At 70.8% G+C, this 11,562-nt stretch overlaps 1 protein-coding gene across 1 annotated transcript; it reads left to right on the top strand.

The window, feature by feature from the left end:
- The first annotated feature begins 68 nt into the window (after nucleotides 1-68).
- Nucleotides 69-6,215, top strand: KPTN (kaptin, actin binding protein). Its single transcript, XM_075490077.1, is given in 12 exon segments — nucleotides 69-407; nucleotides 1,238-1,320; nucleotides 1,396-1,480; nucleotides 2,211-2,265; nucleotides 2,364-2,439; nucleotides 4,545-4,686; nucleotides 4,689-4,817; nucleotides 5,125-5,223; nucleotides 5,379-5,448; nucleotides 5,521-5,656; nucleotides 5,759-5,932; nucleotides 6,011-6,215. Coding segments are annotated over 12 exon segments (1,353 nt in total). The 5' UTR covers nucleotides 69-196; the 3' UTR covers nucleotides 6,104-6,215.
- Nucleotides 6,216-11,562: the final 5,347 nt, after the last annotated feature.

Here is an 11,562-nt window from a genome sequence, read left to right on the forward strand (position 1 = left end):
GGAGTCGCAGCGCGCACCCACTCGCGGGGGGGGGGCGGAGCCACACAGCAAACGCCCCGCCCCGCGGGCGCGGCGGCGGCGCCGTTTGGCGTCGCAGCGGTGACGTCACGGCGCGCCGGGTCGCGGGAGGCCCCCGGGCGGCGGCGGGGCGGGCCGCGGCGGTGCCGGTAGCCGGTGCCCGGTGCCCGGTGCCGCGATGGCGGGTCGGTGCCCGCTGGTGGAGGACAGCTTCAGCCGGCTGGCCTCGCAGAGCAACGTGTACGGGCTGGCGGCGCTGGCGGGCGGGGAGGGCCCCGGCGGGCTGCTGGCGGCCGCGCTGAAGGGGAAGGTGATTTACTTCCGGTACCACGACCTCCGGCAGCGGCTGCGGCCCGTCGCCAGGGAGCTGCAGTTCACCTACATCCCGGGTCGGGGCTCCGGGGGCGCGCGGGGGGCGGTTACGGGGGGTCAGGGGTCGTGGGGGAGGGGTTACAAGGGGTTATGGGGTCATGGGGAGGGGTTAAAGGGGGTCAGGGGTCATGGGGGAGGGGTTACAAGGGGTTATGGGGTCATGGGGAGGGGTTACAAGGGGTTATGGGGTCATGGGGGAGGGGTTACAAAAGGTTATGGGGTCATGGGGAGGGGTTGTGGGGGTCAGGGGTCATGGGGGAGGGTTTACAAGGGGTTATGGGGTCATGGAGAGGGGTTAAAGGGGGTCAGGGGTCATGGGGAGGGGTTACAAGGGGTTATGGGGTCATGGGGGAGGGGTTGCGGGGGTCAGGGGTCATGGGGGAGGGTTTACAAGGGGTTATGGGGTCATGGGGGAGGGGTTGCGGGGGTCAGGGGTCATGGGGGGAGGGTTTACAAGGGGTTATGGGGTCATGGGGGAGGGGTTATGCTGGGTCAGGGGTCACGGGGAGGGGTTACAGGGGATCCCGGGTCATAGGGCAGGGGTTACAAGGGGTTATGGGGTCATGGGGAAAGGGTTATGGGGGTCAGGGGTCATGGGGGAGGGGTTATGGGGGGTCATAGGTCATGAGGAGGGGGTACAGGGGGTCAGGGCTGGGGTGCTGAGGGGCCCAGGTGAAGGGGCCCGGGGGGGGGGGGGGGGCAGTGCACCCATTTTGGGGGTACAGGGGTCCCAGGGGGTCAGGGGTCAGAGGGCAGGGGCCGGGGGGCTCGGGGGGGGTCCCAGGGGCCGGGGGGGGTCCCTGGGGGTCGCGGGGGCCGAGCCCCCTCTGAGGGTCGCCCGCCGCAGTGGACGCCGAGATCGTCTCCATCGACTCCTTCCCCAAGTCTCCCCCCCAGCGCGGCCTCGTCGTCGGCATCACCTTCATCAAGGTGGGGGTCGGGGGGGACCGGGGGGGGGACCCGGGGGGGGGGCCGGGGGGGCTCCCACCCGCTCTGTCCCCCCAGGACTCCGGGGACAAAGCCAGCCCCTTCCTCAACATCTACTGCGACTACGAGCCCGGCTCCGAGTACGACCTCGACTCCGTGGCCCGTAAGTGCCCCCCCTCCCCGGCTCCGTGTGTCCCCCCCCCGGGCTCTGTGTCCCCCCCCGGCTCCGTGTGTCCCCCCAGCTCCGTCTGTCCCCCCTCCCAGCTCCGTGTGTCCCCCCCCCAGCTCCGTCTGTCCCCCCCAGCTCCATGTGTCCCCTCTGGCTCCATGTCCCCCCCCCGGGCTCTGTCCGTGTGTCCCCAGGCTCCATGTGTCCCCTGGGCTCTGTCTGTGTGTCCTCCTTGGGCTCCATGTCCCCCCCCGGGGTCTGTGTGTGTCCCCCCCAGGCTCCGTGTGTCCCCCGGGCTCCGTCCGTGTGTCCCCCAGGCTCCGTGTGTCCTCCCCAGGCTCTGTCTGTGTGTCCCCCCCTGGGCTCCGTGTGTCCCCCCCAGGCTCCGTGTCCCCCCTGGGCTCCGTCCGTGTGTCCCCAGGCTCTGTGTGTCCCCCCCAGGCTCCGTGTGTCCCCCCCGGGCTCTGTCCGTGTGTCCCCCGGCTCTGTGTGTCCCCCCCAGGCTCTGTCCGTGTGTCCCCCCCCGGGCTCCGTCCGTGTGTCCCCAGGCTCTGTGTGTGTCCCCCAGGCTCTGTCCCTGTGTCCCCCCCGGGCTCCGTGTGTCCCCCCCAGGCTCTGTCCGTGTGTCCCCCCCCGGGCTCCGTCCGCGTGTCCCCCGGAGGACGCAGGGGACGCCCGGGGCTCCCGCAGCCCCTGGCCCTGAGCGGCCCCTCCCCCCCCGCAGAGAGCTGCCTCAACCTGGAGCTGCAGTTCACCCCCTTCCAGCTCTGCCACGCCGAGTGCGTACCCCGGCCCCCCCCCGGGCCCCCCGAACCCCCCCGGGCCCCCCCCGGGCCCCCCCGGGCCCCCCGGCCCCCGTCACCCTCCGTCCTCGCAGGGTCTGCCTCGGCGACAGGCCCGAGACCGTCTTCCTGCTGAGCGGGAACGACCCCGCCGTCCACCTCTACAGGGAGGTGAGCCCGGCCCCTTCCCCGCTGCTTCCTGCTTCCCCGCTGCTTCCTGCTTCCCCGCTGCTTCCTGCGCTTCCCCGCTGCTTCCTGCTTCGCCTGCTCCTTCCTGCATTTCCCCGCTCCTTCCTGCATTTCCCTGCTGCTTCCTGCTTCGCCACTGCTTCCTGCTTCGCCGCTGCTTCCTGCTTCGCCTGCTCCTTCCTGCATTTCCCCGCTCCTTCCTGCTTTGCCCACTGCTTCCTGCTTCCCTGCTGCTTCCTGCTTCCCCGCTGCTTCCTGCTTCCCTGCTGCTTCCTGCTTTGCTGCTGCTTCCTGCATTTCCCCGCTGCTTCCTGCTTTGCCCGCTCCTTCCTGCATTTCCCTGCTGCTTCCTGCTTCCTCGCTGCTTCCTGCGCTTCCCCGCTGCTTCCTGCTTCCCCGCTGCTTCCTGCGCTTCCCCGCTGCTTCCTGCTTCGCCTGCTCCTTCCTGCATTTCCCCGCTCCTTCCTGCATTTCCCTGCTGCTTCCTGCTTCGCCACTGCTTCCTGCTTCGCCGCTGCTTCCTGCTTCGCCTGCTCCTTCCTGCATTTCCCCGCTCCTTCCTGCTTTGCCCACTGCTTCCTGCTTCCCTGCTGCTTCCTGCTTCCCCGCTGCTTCCTGCTTCCCTGCTGCTTCCTGCTTTGCTGCTGCTTCCTGCATTTCCCCGCTGCTTCCTGCTTTGCCCGCTCCTTCCTGCATTTCCCTGCTGCTTCCTGCTTCCTCGCTGCTTCCTGCGCTTCCCCGCTGCTTCCTGCTTCCCCGCTGCTTCCTGCGCTTCCCCGCTGCTTCCTGCTTCGCCTGCTCCTTCCTGCATTTCCCCGCTCCTTCCTGCATTTCCCTGCTGCTTCCTGCTTCGCCACTGCTTCCTGCTTCGCCGCTGCTTCCTGCTTCGCCTGCTCCTTCCTGCATTTCCCCGCTCCTTCCTGCTTTGCCCACTGCTTCCTGCTTCCCTGCTGCTTCCTGCTTCCCCGCTGCTTCCTGCTTCCCTGCTGCTTCCTGCTTTGCTGCTGCTTCCTGCATTTCCCCGCTGCTTCCTGCTTTGCCCGCTCCTTCCTGCATTTCCCTGCTGCTTCCTGCTTCCTCGCTGCTTCCTGCGCTTCCCCGCTGCTTCCTGCTTCCCCGCTGCTTCCTGCGCTTCCCCGCTGCTTCCTGCTTCGCCTGCTCCTTCCTGCATTTCCCCGCTCCTTCCTGCATTTCCCTGCTGCTTCCTGCTTCGCCGCTGCTTCCTGCTTCGCCGCTGCTTCCTGCTTTGCCACTGCTTCCTGCTTCGCCTGCTCCTTCCTGCATTTCCCCGCTCCTTCCTGCATTTCCCCGCTCCTTCCTGCTTTGCCCACTGCTTCCTGCTTCGCCGCTGCTTCCTGCTTCCCCGCTGCTTCCTGCTTCCCCGCTCCTTCCTGCATTTCCCCGCTGCTTCCTGCTTCCCCACTGCTTCCTGCTTCGCCCGCTCCTTCCTTCATTTCCCTGCTGCTTCCTGCTTCGCTGCTGCTTCCTGCATTTCCCCGCTGCTTCCTGCGTTTCCCCGCTGCTTCCTGCATTTCCCCGCTGCTTCCTGCATTTCCCCACTGCTTCCTGCTTCCCCGCTGCTTCCTGCTTCACCCACTGCTTCCTGCATTTCCCCGCTGCTTCCTGCGCTTCCCCGCTCCTTCCTGCATTTCCCCGCTGCTTCCTGCATTTCCCCGCTGCTTCCTGCGTTTCCCCACTCCTTCCTGCTTCGCCCGCTCCTTCCTGCATTTCCCCACTTCTTTCCTGCTTTGCCCACTTTTTTCCTGCCTTTCCCCACTTTTTTCCTGCTTTTCCCATGTTTTTCCCCGCTTTTCCCACTTCTTTCCTGCTTTTCCTGCTTTTCCCCTGCTTTTCCCCACTTTTTTCCTGCTTTTCCGACTTTTTTCCCTTCTTTTTTCCCCACTTCTTTCCCCACTTTTCCCCCCACTTTTTTCTTGCTCTCCCCACTTTTTTCCCTGCTTTTCCCCCACTTTTCCCCGCTTTTTTCCCTCCTTTTTCCCCGCTTTTCCCCGCTTTTCCCCCCTTTTCCCCCCTTTTCCCCCCTTTTCTCCCCCCTTTTTCCCCATTTCCCCCATTTTTCCCCGCAGAACGAGGGCTCGCACCAGTTCGAGGAGCAGCCGGTCCAGCACCTCTTCCCCGAGCTCCAGGAGCTGCCCAGCAAGTACGAGGGGGGCGCGACCCCCGCCCCTCCCCCCGCCCCTCCCCCCCCCGGCCGGGCCTCACCTCCCCCGCCCCCCCCGCCCCCCCCAGCGTCCTCTGGCTCGACGTCCGCAACGTCCCCGGCTCCGGCCAGCGCGTCACCGCCTTCGGTTGCCAGAGCGGCTACGTCCGCGTGGCCCGGGTGGACCAGGCCAGCCGAGGTGAGAACCGGCCGCCGCCGCCGTCCCCCCCCCCCGCCCCCGCCGAACCTTTCCCGCTGGGAATCGACGACCCCGGCGCCGCTCAATCGGCCGCCGCGGCGCGGTTTATCCGTCAGCCCCGCGGCGAGCTCCTCCGGCGGGGTTAACGGGCGGGGCGGGCCCTCCGGCGCCGTTTTCGGCTCCCGGATCCGATGCCGGATCCTTCGCGGCTCCGGGCTGCGCCCCGGGAGAAGGCGGGAGGGCGGCGGCGGCACCGGGAGCCCCGGCCCGGCCGGCGGATCCCGGTGGCAGCCGCTCTGTGCCGCAGCCGTGCTCCAGAGCTGGAGCATCCAGCAGGACGGTCCCGTCTCCAAGGTCCTGGTGTTCCCGCTGCCGTCGGAGCCGGGAGCCGGCACGGCCCGGGACGGTAAGGGGACGGGGGACAGCAGGTCCCACGCGGCACCGCGGCGCCGATCCCGGCCTGCCGCCGCACCCCGGGCTCTCCGGAGCTCCGTTTTTCCCCCCGGCTCGGAGCCGGTGGCTCGCGGCGTGACGCCCGTGCCTTCCGCCGTCGCCTTCTAGGCGACGCCGTCGCCGCCCGGGGCTACAGCGTCCTCGTCGCCAGCGCCATCGAGCTCTCCGTGGTGTACCGGTGAGCGCCGGGGCTGCGGCACGGGATCCTCGCCTCGCTCCTCTTCACCGCCCGGTTCTTTGCCGTCTCCAGGGACGTGTTAACCAACGGACTGGGCGACCAGTTGATCTTACCGGCCAGCGACCAGTACGACAGCGTCCTCTGCGCGCTGGTCACCGACATCGACTTCGACGGCGCTTGCGAGATCCTCCTCGGCACCTACGGGCAGGTGCGTGATGTCATTTGCCGGCGGGGCGGGGGGGGGGGGTCGCACGGCCCGCCCCGCCGGCGTAGCTCTGCCGGCTTCCCCGCGTCCTCCTCTCCGCCGCAGGAGCTGCTCTGTTACAAATATTCCGGCGTTACGGGGAACCCGCCCGGTGAATTCCGGCTCGTCTGGACGCGGCGCTTCCCCAGCCCGCTTCTCTCCATGCTCTACGCCGATCTGACCGCCGACGGGCTCCGCGAGCTGGCCGTCGTCTGTCTGAAGGGACTCCACGTCCTGCAGGTGCGACCGTCGCCCCGCGGCGGGGCTTGCGCGGCCGCTCGCCCCACGCCTTCACCCCCCGCCATCTTCCCACGGCAGCACAGCCTGGAGCCGACGGCCCGGCGCGTCCTGGAGCGGCTCCGGTGGGAAGCGGAGCGCGGAACCCGGCGCGGGGCGGTGGCGGAGGAGTGAGCCGGTCGCCGAGGAGGACGCCGAAGACGCCGCCGGCGTTCCCCGGCCTCGGCGGCGAGGTCGCCGCCGGCTTGCGCGTACCCCGACCAATAAACGCGTGCCCGCTGTCGTGCCGCCAGCCCTGGCTTCTCCGGTGAACGCCGACGAGGGCCGGGAAAGCTCCCCCGGCTCGGGGGGCGCAGGACGTGGCCACGGGGTGGGGACGGCGACGGGAGACCCCGGACTCGCCGCCGCGCACCCCGCTTTTTGGGGTCGGACCCTTCGCGCGCCTCCGGGACCCCCAAGCTGCGGCTGGCGGCGTGCCGGCAGCTCCCGGCCTCCGTGCCGGCTGCCTCCGTGCCGGCTGCCTCCCCTCCTCGCTGCGGCGCGGCGGCATCTGGTTCCTGCGCTCGTTGTGCCAGAGCCGGGGAGGTGCCGGCACGGAGCCGCTGCCGGAGAGGCCGGGATCCGGCTGCCGGCGCTGCCCAAGAGCCCCCCGGGGGGGGGGAGAACCGGGGCTGACTCGTCCCAGCGCAGGTGACGGGGGGCAGCGGCCGGGGGGGGGGGGGGACACACGACGACCCCCAGCCCCGTGGGTGGGCGCCTTTGGGTGGGCCCCTTCTTGGGGACCCCCTCTTCCGTGGGGACCCCCCGGGGGGGATCCCCAGCTTCCTGGGTGGGCGTGGCCAGCGGAGCCCCCCCCCCCCCCCCCTTGCTCCTTGGGGGACCCCCCCCCAATAGGGTCGCATCACTGGGGGACCCCCAGCTCCTTGGGGACCCCCCCCAGTGGGTATCTGAGACCAGGGGGACCCCCCAGCTCCTTGGGGACCCCCCCTTAATATTGTGTTAAGACCAGGGGGACCCCCCCCAGAGGTGTGGGTGACCGGGGGGACCCCCCAGCTCCTTGGGGACCCCCCCCCCCCAGTGGGTATCTGAGACCAGGGGGACCCCCCAGATATTTGGGGACCCCCCCAATGTTGCGTGAGACCAGGGGGGACCCCCCAAGGGGTGTGGGTGACTGGGGGGACCCCCCAGCTCCTTGGGGACCCCCCCAGTGGGTATCTGAGACCAGGGGGGACCCCCCCAAGGGGTGTAGGTGACTGGGGGGACCCCCCCCAGCTCCTTGGGGACCCCCCCCAGTGGGTATCTGAGACCGGGGCCCCCCCCCCAAGGGGTGTGGGCGACTGGGGGAACCCCCCCCAACTCCTTGGGGACCCCCCCAATGTTGTGTGACACCGGGGGGGGACCCCCCCCAGGGGTGTGGGTGACCGGGGGGACCCCCCCCCAGCTCCTTGGGGACCCCCCCAATGGGTATCTGAGACCAGGGGGCCCCCCCCCAACTCCTTGGGGACCCCCCCAATGTTGTGTGACACCGGGGGGGACCCCCCCCAGGGGTGTGGGTGACCGGGGGGACCCCCCCAGGAGCCCCCCCCCAGCTCCTCGGGGCCGTCTCGCTGCCGCAGGGAACGGCGTGCAAACCCTGCCGGGAAGGGGAAACTGAGGCAGGGCTGGGGTTGGGGGGGGGGGGGGGGTGTTGATTCGGGGGGGGTCCCAGGGGTCCCGGGGGGGTCCGGGGGGGTCCCGGGGGGGTCCCGGGCCTTCGGGCGCGGCGCTGTCCAGCGGCCGGCGGAGCTGTCCGCGCCCCGGTGCTGAACGGCGGCGGCGGCCGGGGGGGGGCCGGGGGGGGCTCGGAGGTCCCGGAGGAGGCACCGAGGGTCCCGGGGGGGGGTCGGGGGTCCCGGGGGGGGGTCCCTTGGGGGTCTGGGGGGGTTCCGGGCGGGGGGCTCGGCGGCCCCGGAGGAGGTCCCGAGGGTCCCGGGGGGGGGGGGGGGGGGGGGGGGGGGGGGCAGGAGTGCCGGGGGAGGGGGTCGGAAGTGTCGGGGGGGGGGGGGGGGGGGGGGTCCTCGGGGTTCCCCGGGGGGGCTCGGGGGGTCCCCGCACCCCGGGACGCTGCCGCCCGGCACCGGCGCCCCCCCCCGTGCCCTCCCCGCCCAAGCCCCGGTGCGTGTGGGGGGGGGGTCCCGGTGGGGCGGGGAGGGGGCGGGGCGGGTAACGGGGCCGGGCTCTCCCCCCCCCCCCCCCCCTCCCCGCGCTCCGCCTCCGCCCCCCCCCGGCCCCGCCGCCCCCCCCCCCGCCCGGCATCGCCATGGAGAAGTAACTCGCGGCGGCGGCGGAGCGGAGCTGGCGGCGGCTCCGGGGGGGGCACGGAGCGGAGCCGCAGCCCAGGTAGGAGCTGGGGGTCCCCCCCCCCTCACCCCCACACCCCCCTTACCCCGGGGTCCCCCCCCTTCACCCCCACACCCCCGTTACCCCGGCCCCCCCCCCCATCCCCCTCCACCTGAGGATTCCGCCCACCCCACGGGGGGGGGGGGGCACCCCCCAACCGCACCCCCCCCGCCAGCGGGGATCCCCCCCCCCCCAGCTTGCCCTGCCCGGGGTCCTCCCCCCCCCCTCCACGACCCCCCCCCCCCGCCCCCGTGCGAGCCACCAGAGCGCGGGGACCCCCCCCAAATAATTCCCCACCATTTTTGGGGGGAAAAATGAAAGGTTTGGGGCCGTAATGGTGGGAGCGCATTGGGGGGGGGGGGGGGGGGGGGCGCGGGGATGGACGGCGGGGGGGGGCTCGCTTCGTATTCCCTAATCCCGGCTAAAATCATTAAAATCAACCCGCCGAGTTCGCCGCCGTAGAAACAGGTGGGATTTTTTTTTTTTTGGGGGGGGGGGGGCTCCCAAATCTCCCCCAAATCCCCCCCCAAACCCCCCCCCCCCCCCCCCAAATCTCCCCTTTTTGGGACCACCGCTTCCCTCGCCCGCCTCCGCTCCCCGCGGTCGATTTATCCGGGGGAGAATCCGACTCGGAAAAGATTTAACGTATCGTAAAGGCTTTTTTTTTTTAATTTTTGGGTTTTTTTTTTCCTTCCCCCCCCCCCCCCCAACTCCCCCCCCCCTTTTCCCTCCCCAATCCTGATGATGGTTGAGCGGATGATTAAAGGCGAAAAAAATGGGAGATGGGATGCGTTGGGAAAAGCCGGGTGGGATACGGATGCATCCCCCCCCCCCCCGCGCTCCCACCCGAGCCCCCGGCCCCGCTTAAGCGGGGCCGGGGGGCTCGGGCGGGAGCGCGGGGGGGGGGTGGAAAAATGGGAATTTTTGGCGGATGCGAGCGGCTTCTCGCTCATCCCTTTCCCTGTTTTTTTTTTTTTTCCCTGGGAATTGGGGTCCTGCCGGAAAAGGGGGGTCCCCTTCGGGGGATGCGCTTGGATTATTCTGGAAGGGAAGAAAGCGGCGGCTTCGTCCCAAGCGGGGAGATCCCCGGGGACGGGGGGGGGACACACACACACACACACGGGGGGGGATCCCCGAGCTCGTCCGAAAGCGGCCGCCTTCCGTCGCTCTTCTTCCCCCTTTTGCTCTTCGTCCTCCTCTTCCTCGACACCCCGCATCTTTGCCTCCCCTCTCCGCTGACCGCGGAGCATCTCCCCCATTCCGGGCAGGGATTTTCCACCCGGATCCTCTTTTAATTCCCGGCTTTTCGGCCTCCGGCCCTCGCGCATCCGGGGGTCGGTGCCGCGGCCGCGGGGGCTGTAAATACTTGAGAAGTTTGCCATCGGCCTCCCAAAAGCGCCTTTTGAAACCCAAAGCCGACCTGCGCCGCCGGCCCGTTGCCGGCAAAGGCTTTGCCGGGAGGGGAACGGGCGCAGGACGGGGACGGAGGGGTCGCCCGTGAGACGAGGGGTGCTCGGGGTGCCGGAGGAGGCGCGTTCCGGGCGCGAATCCTTGGGAACGGCAAGCGGGAGCGCAGGGGATGGGGACGGGGACGGGGGACAGACCCCAACCGGGTCCCGGTGACCCCGCGGCACAAAGCCCCCACCGGGATATTTCTCGTCCGCCCGGATCCCGTCGCTCCAGACGGTGGGAAACGCTCCGGGAGTCAGCGTCGTCGTTTTGCCCACGGAATAAACCTCCCGGACAGTTTAATTGATGTTTCACCCAGACGCTGGTAATGAGGCTATTAAATTAATTACAGCGGCGTTTGTGTCGGGAAGGGAGACGCCGGCTCCCCTGCCCCGGGAGGGCGCGGGTTTGGGGGCGGCATCGCTCCCCGCTGCCCCACCGAGCGGCTCCGGATCCGGGGTCGGGGCTTCGCCGCAGCCTCGTGCTCTGCCCCACTTGGGGCCGGATCCGGCCCCGGCAGAGCTGGCGACGCCGACGGGCCCGGGACCCGTCCCGGGGCTGCAGTGGGACCAGTGCAGAGGGACTGGGGCAGGGGCAGCGGGGGGATGCAGTGGGGTGATGCAGCGGGGTGACGCAACAGGGTGGTGCAATGGGGCAGTGCGATGGGGCCGCGCGATGGGGCTGCGCGATGGGGCCGTGCGATGAGGCCGTGCGATGGGGCCGTGCAGTGGGGCAGTGCAGTGGGGCCACGAAAATGGGGCCGTGCAATGGGGCTGTGTGATGGGGCCGTGCAGTGGGGCACTGAAATGGGGCCGGTGCAACGGTGCAGTGCAGTGGGGCAGCGCAATGGGGCTGGTGCAATGGGGCCGATGCAATGGGGCCGTGCGATGGGGCCGTGCGACGGGGAAGTGCAATGGGGCTGGTTGCAATGGGGCAGTGCAGTGGGGCTCTGCAATGGGGCCATGCGATGGGGCTGTGCAGTGGGGCCGTGCAGCGGGGCCATGCAATGGGGCAGTGCAATGGGACTGCTGCAATGGGGCCGTGCAGTGGGGCACTGAAACGGGGCTGCTGCAATGGGGCCGTGCAGTGGGGCCGGTGCAATGGGGCGGCGCAGCGGGGCCGTGCGGCGGGGCCGTGCGGTGGGGCAGGGCGGTGGGGCAGCGCACCGGGCCTGGCCCCAGCTCTGCTGCTGCACGGCCGCACCCCCCCAGCACCGGCGGCGGGCGCTGGCCCGGGGCAAGCTGGTGCCCCACGCGAGGGGTCGGTGGCCCCTGGGGGCCCCGCGCCGGCTGCCGCCGCCCCCGCTCCCCGCCGAGCCGTGGGGCCCGGCCGCCTCCACCGCCCCGGCCGGGCTCCCGGCCCCGTGGCCGCGGTGCCCCCGCGGGGGCGGAGGGCAGCGGCGCCGTGGGGCCGGCGGGAGGCGCGGCGGGGGCGGCGGGGCCGGGCCCCGGCCCCCTCCCGGGCGGTTTCGGGGTCCCCGTTCCCGCTCCATCACCTTTTTATAGCCGTTCCCATCCTCGGTTGCCATGGGAACACGCGGTTGCCAGGGTGGAGCTGGCAGCGCCCACGCACCCCACGAGCCCCCGGTGCCGCGGGCGGGCACCGGCCCCACGGCTCCATCCCGGCCCCACGGCTCCATCCCAGCCCACGGCTGAGCATCGCCCCCCGGCCGTGGTCCCCAGCCCCACGGCTGAGCATTGCCCCATGGCCGTGCTCCCCAGCCCCATGGCTGAGCATCGTTCCCTGGCCGTGGTCCCCAGCCCCACGGCTGAGCATCGCCCCCCGGCCGTGGTCCCCAGCCCCAC

This window comes from Mycteria americana, unplaced genomic scaffold, assembly GCF_035582795.1.
Source record: "Mycteria americana isolate JAX WOST 10 ecotype Jacksonville Zoo and Gardens unplaced genomic scaffold, USCA_MyAme_1.0 Scaffold_43, whole genome shotgun sequence".
Classification (NCBI taxonomy): domain Eukaryota; kingdom Metazoa; phylum Chordata; class Aves; order Ciconiiformes; family Ciconiidae; genus Mycteria; species Mycteria americana.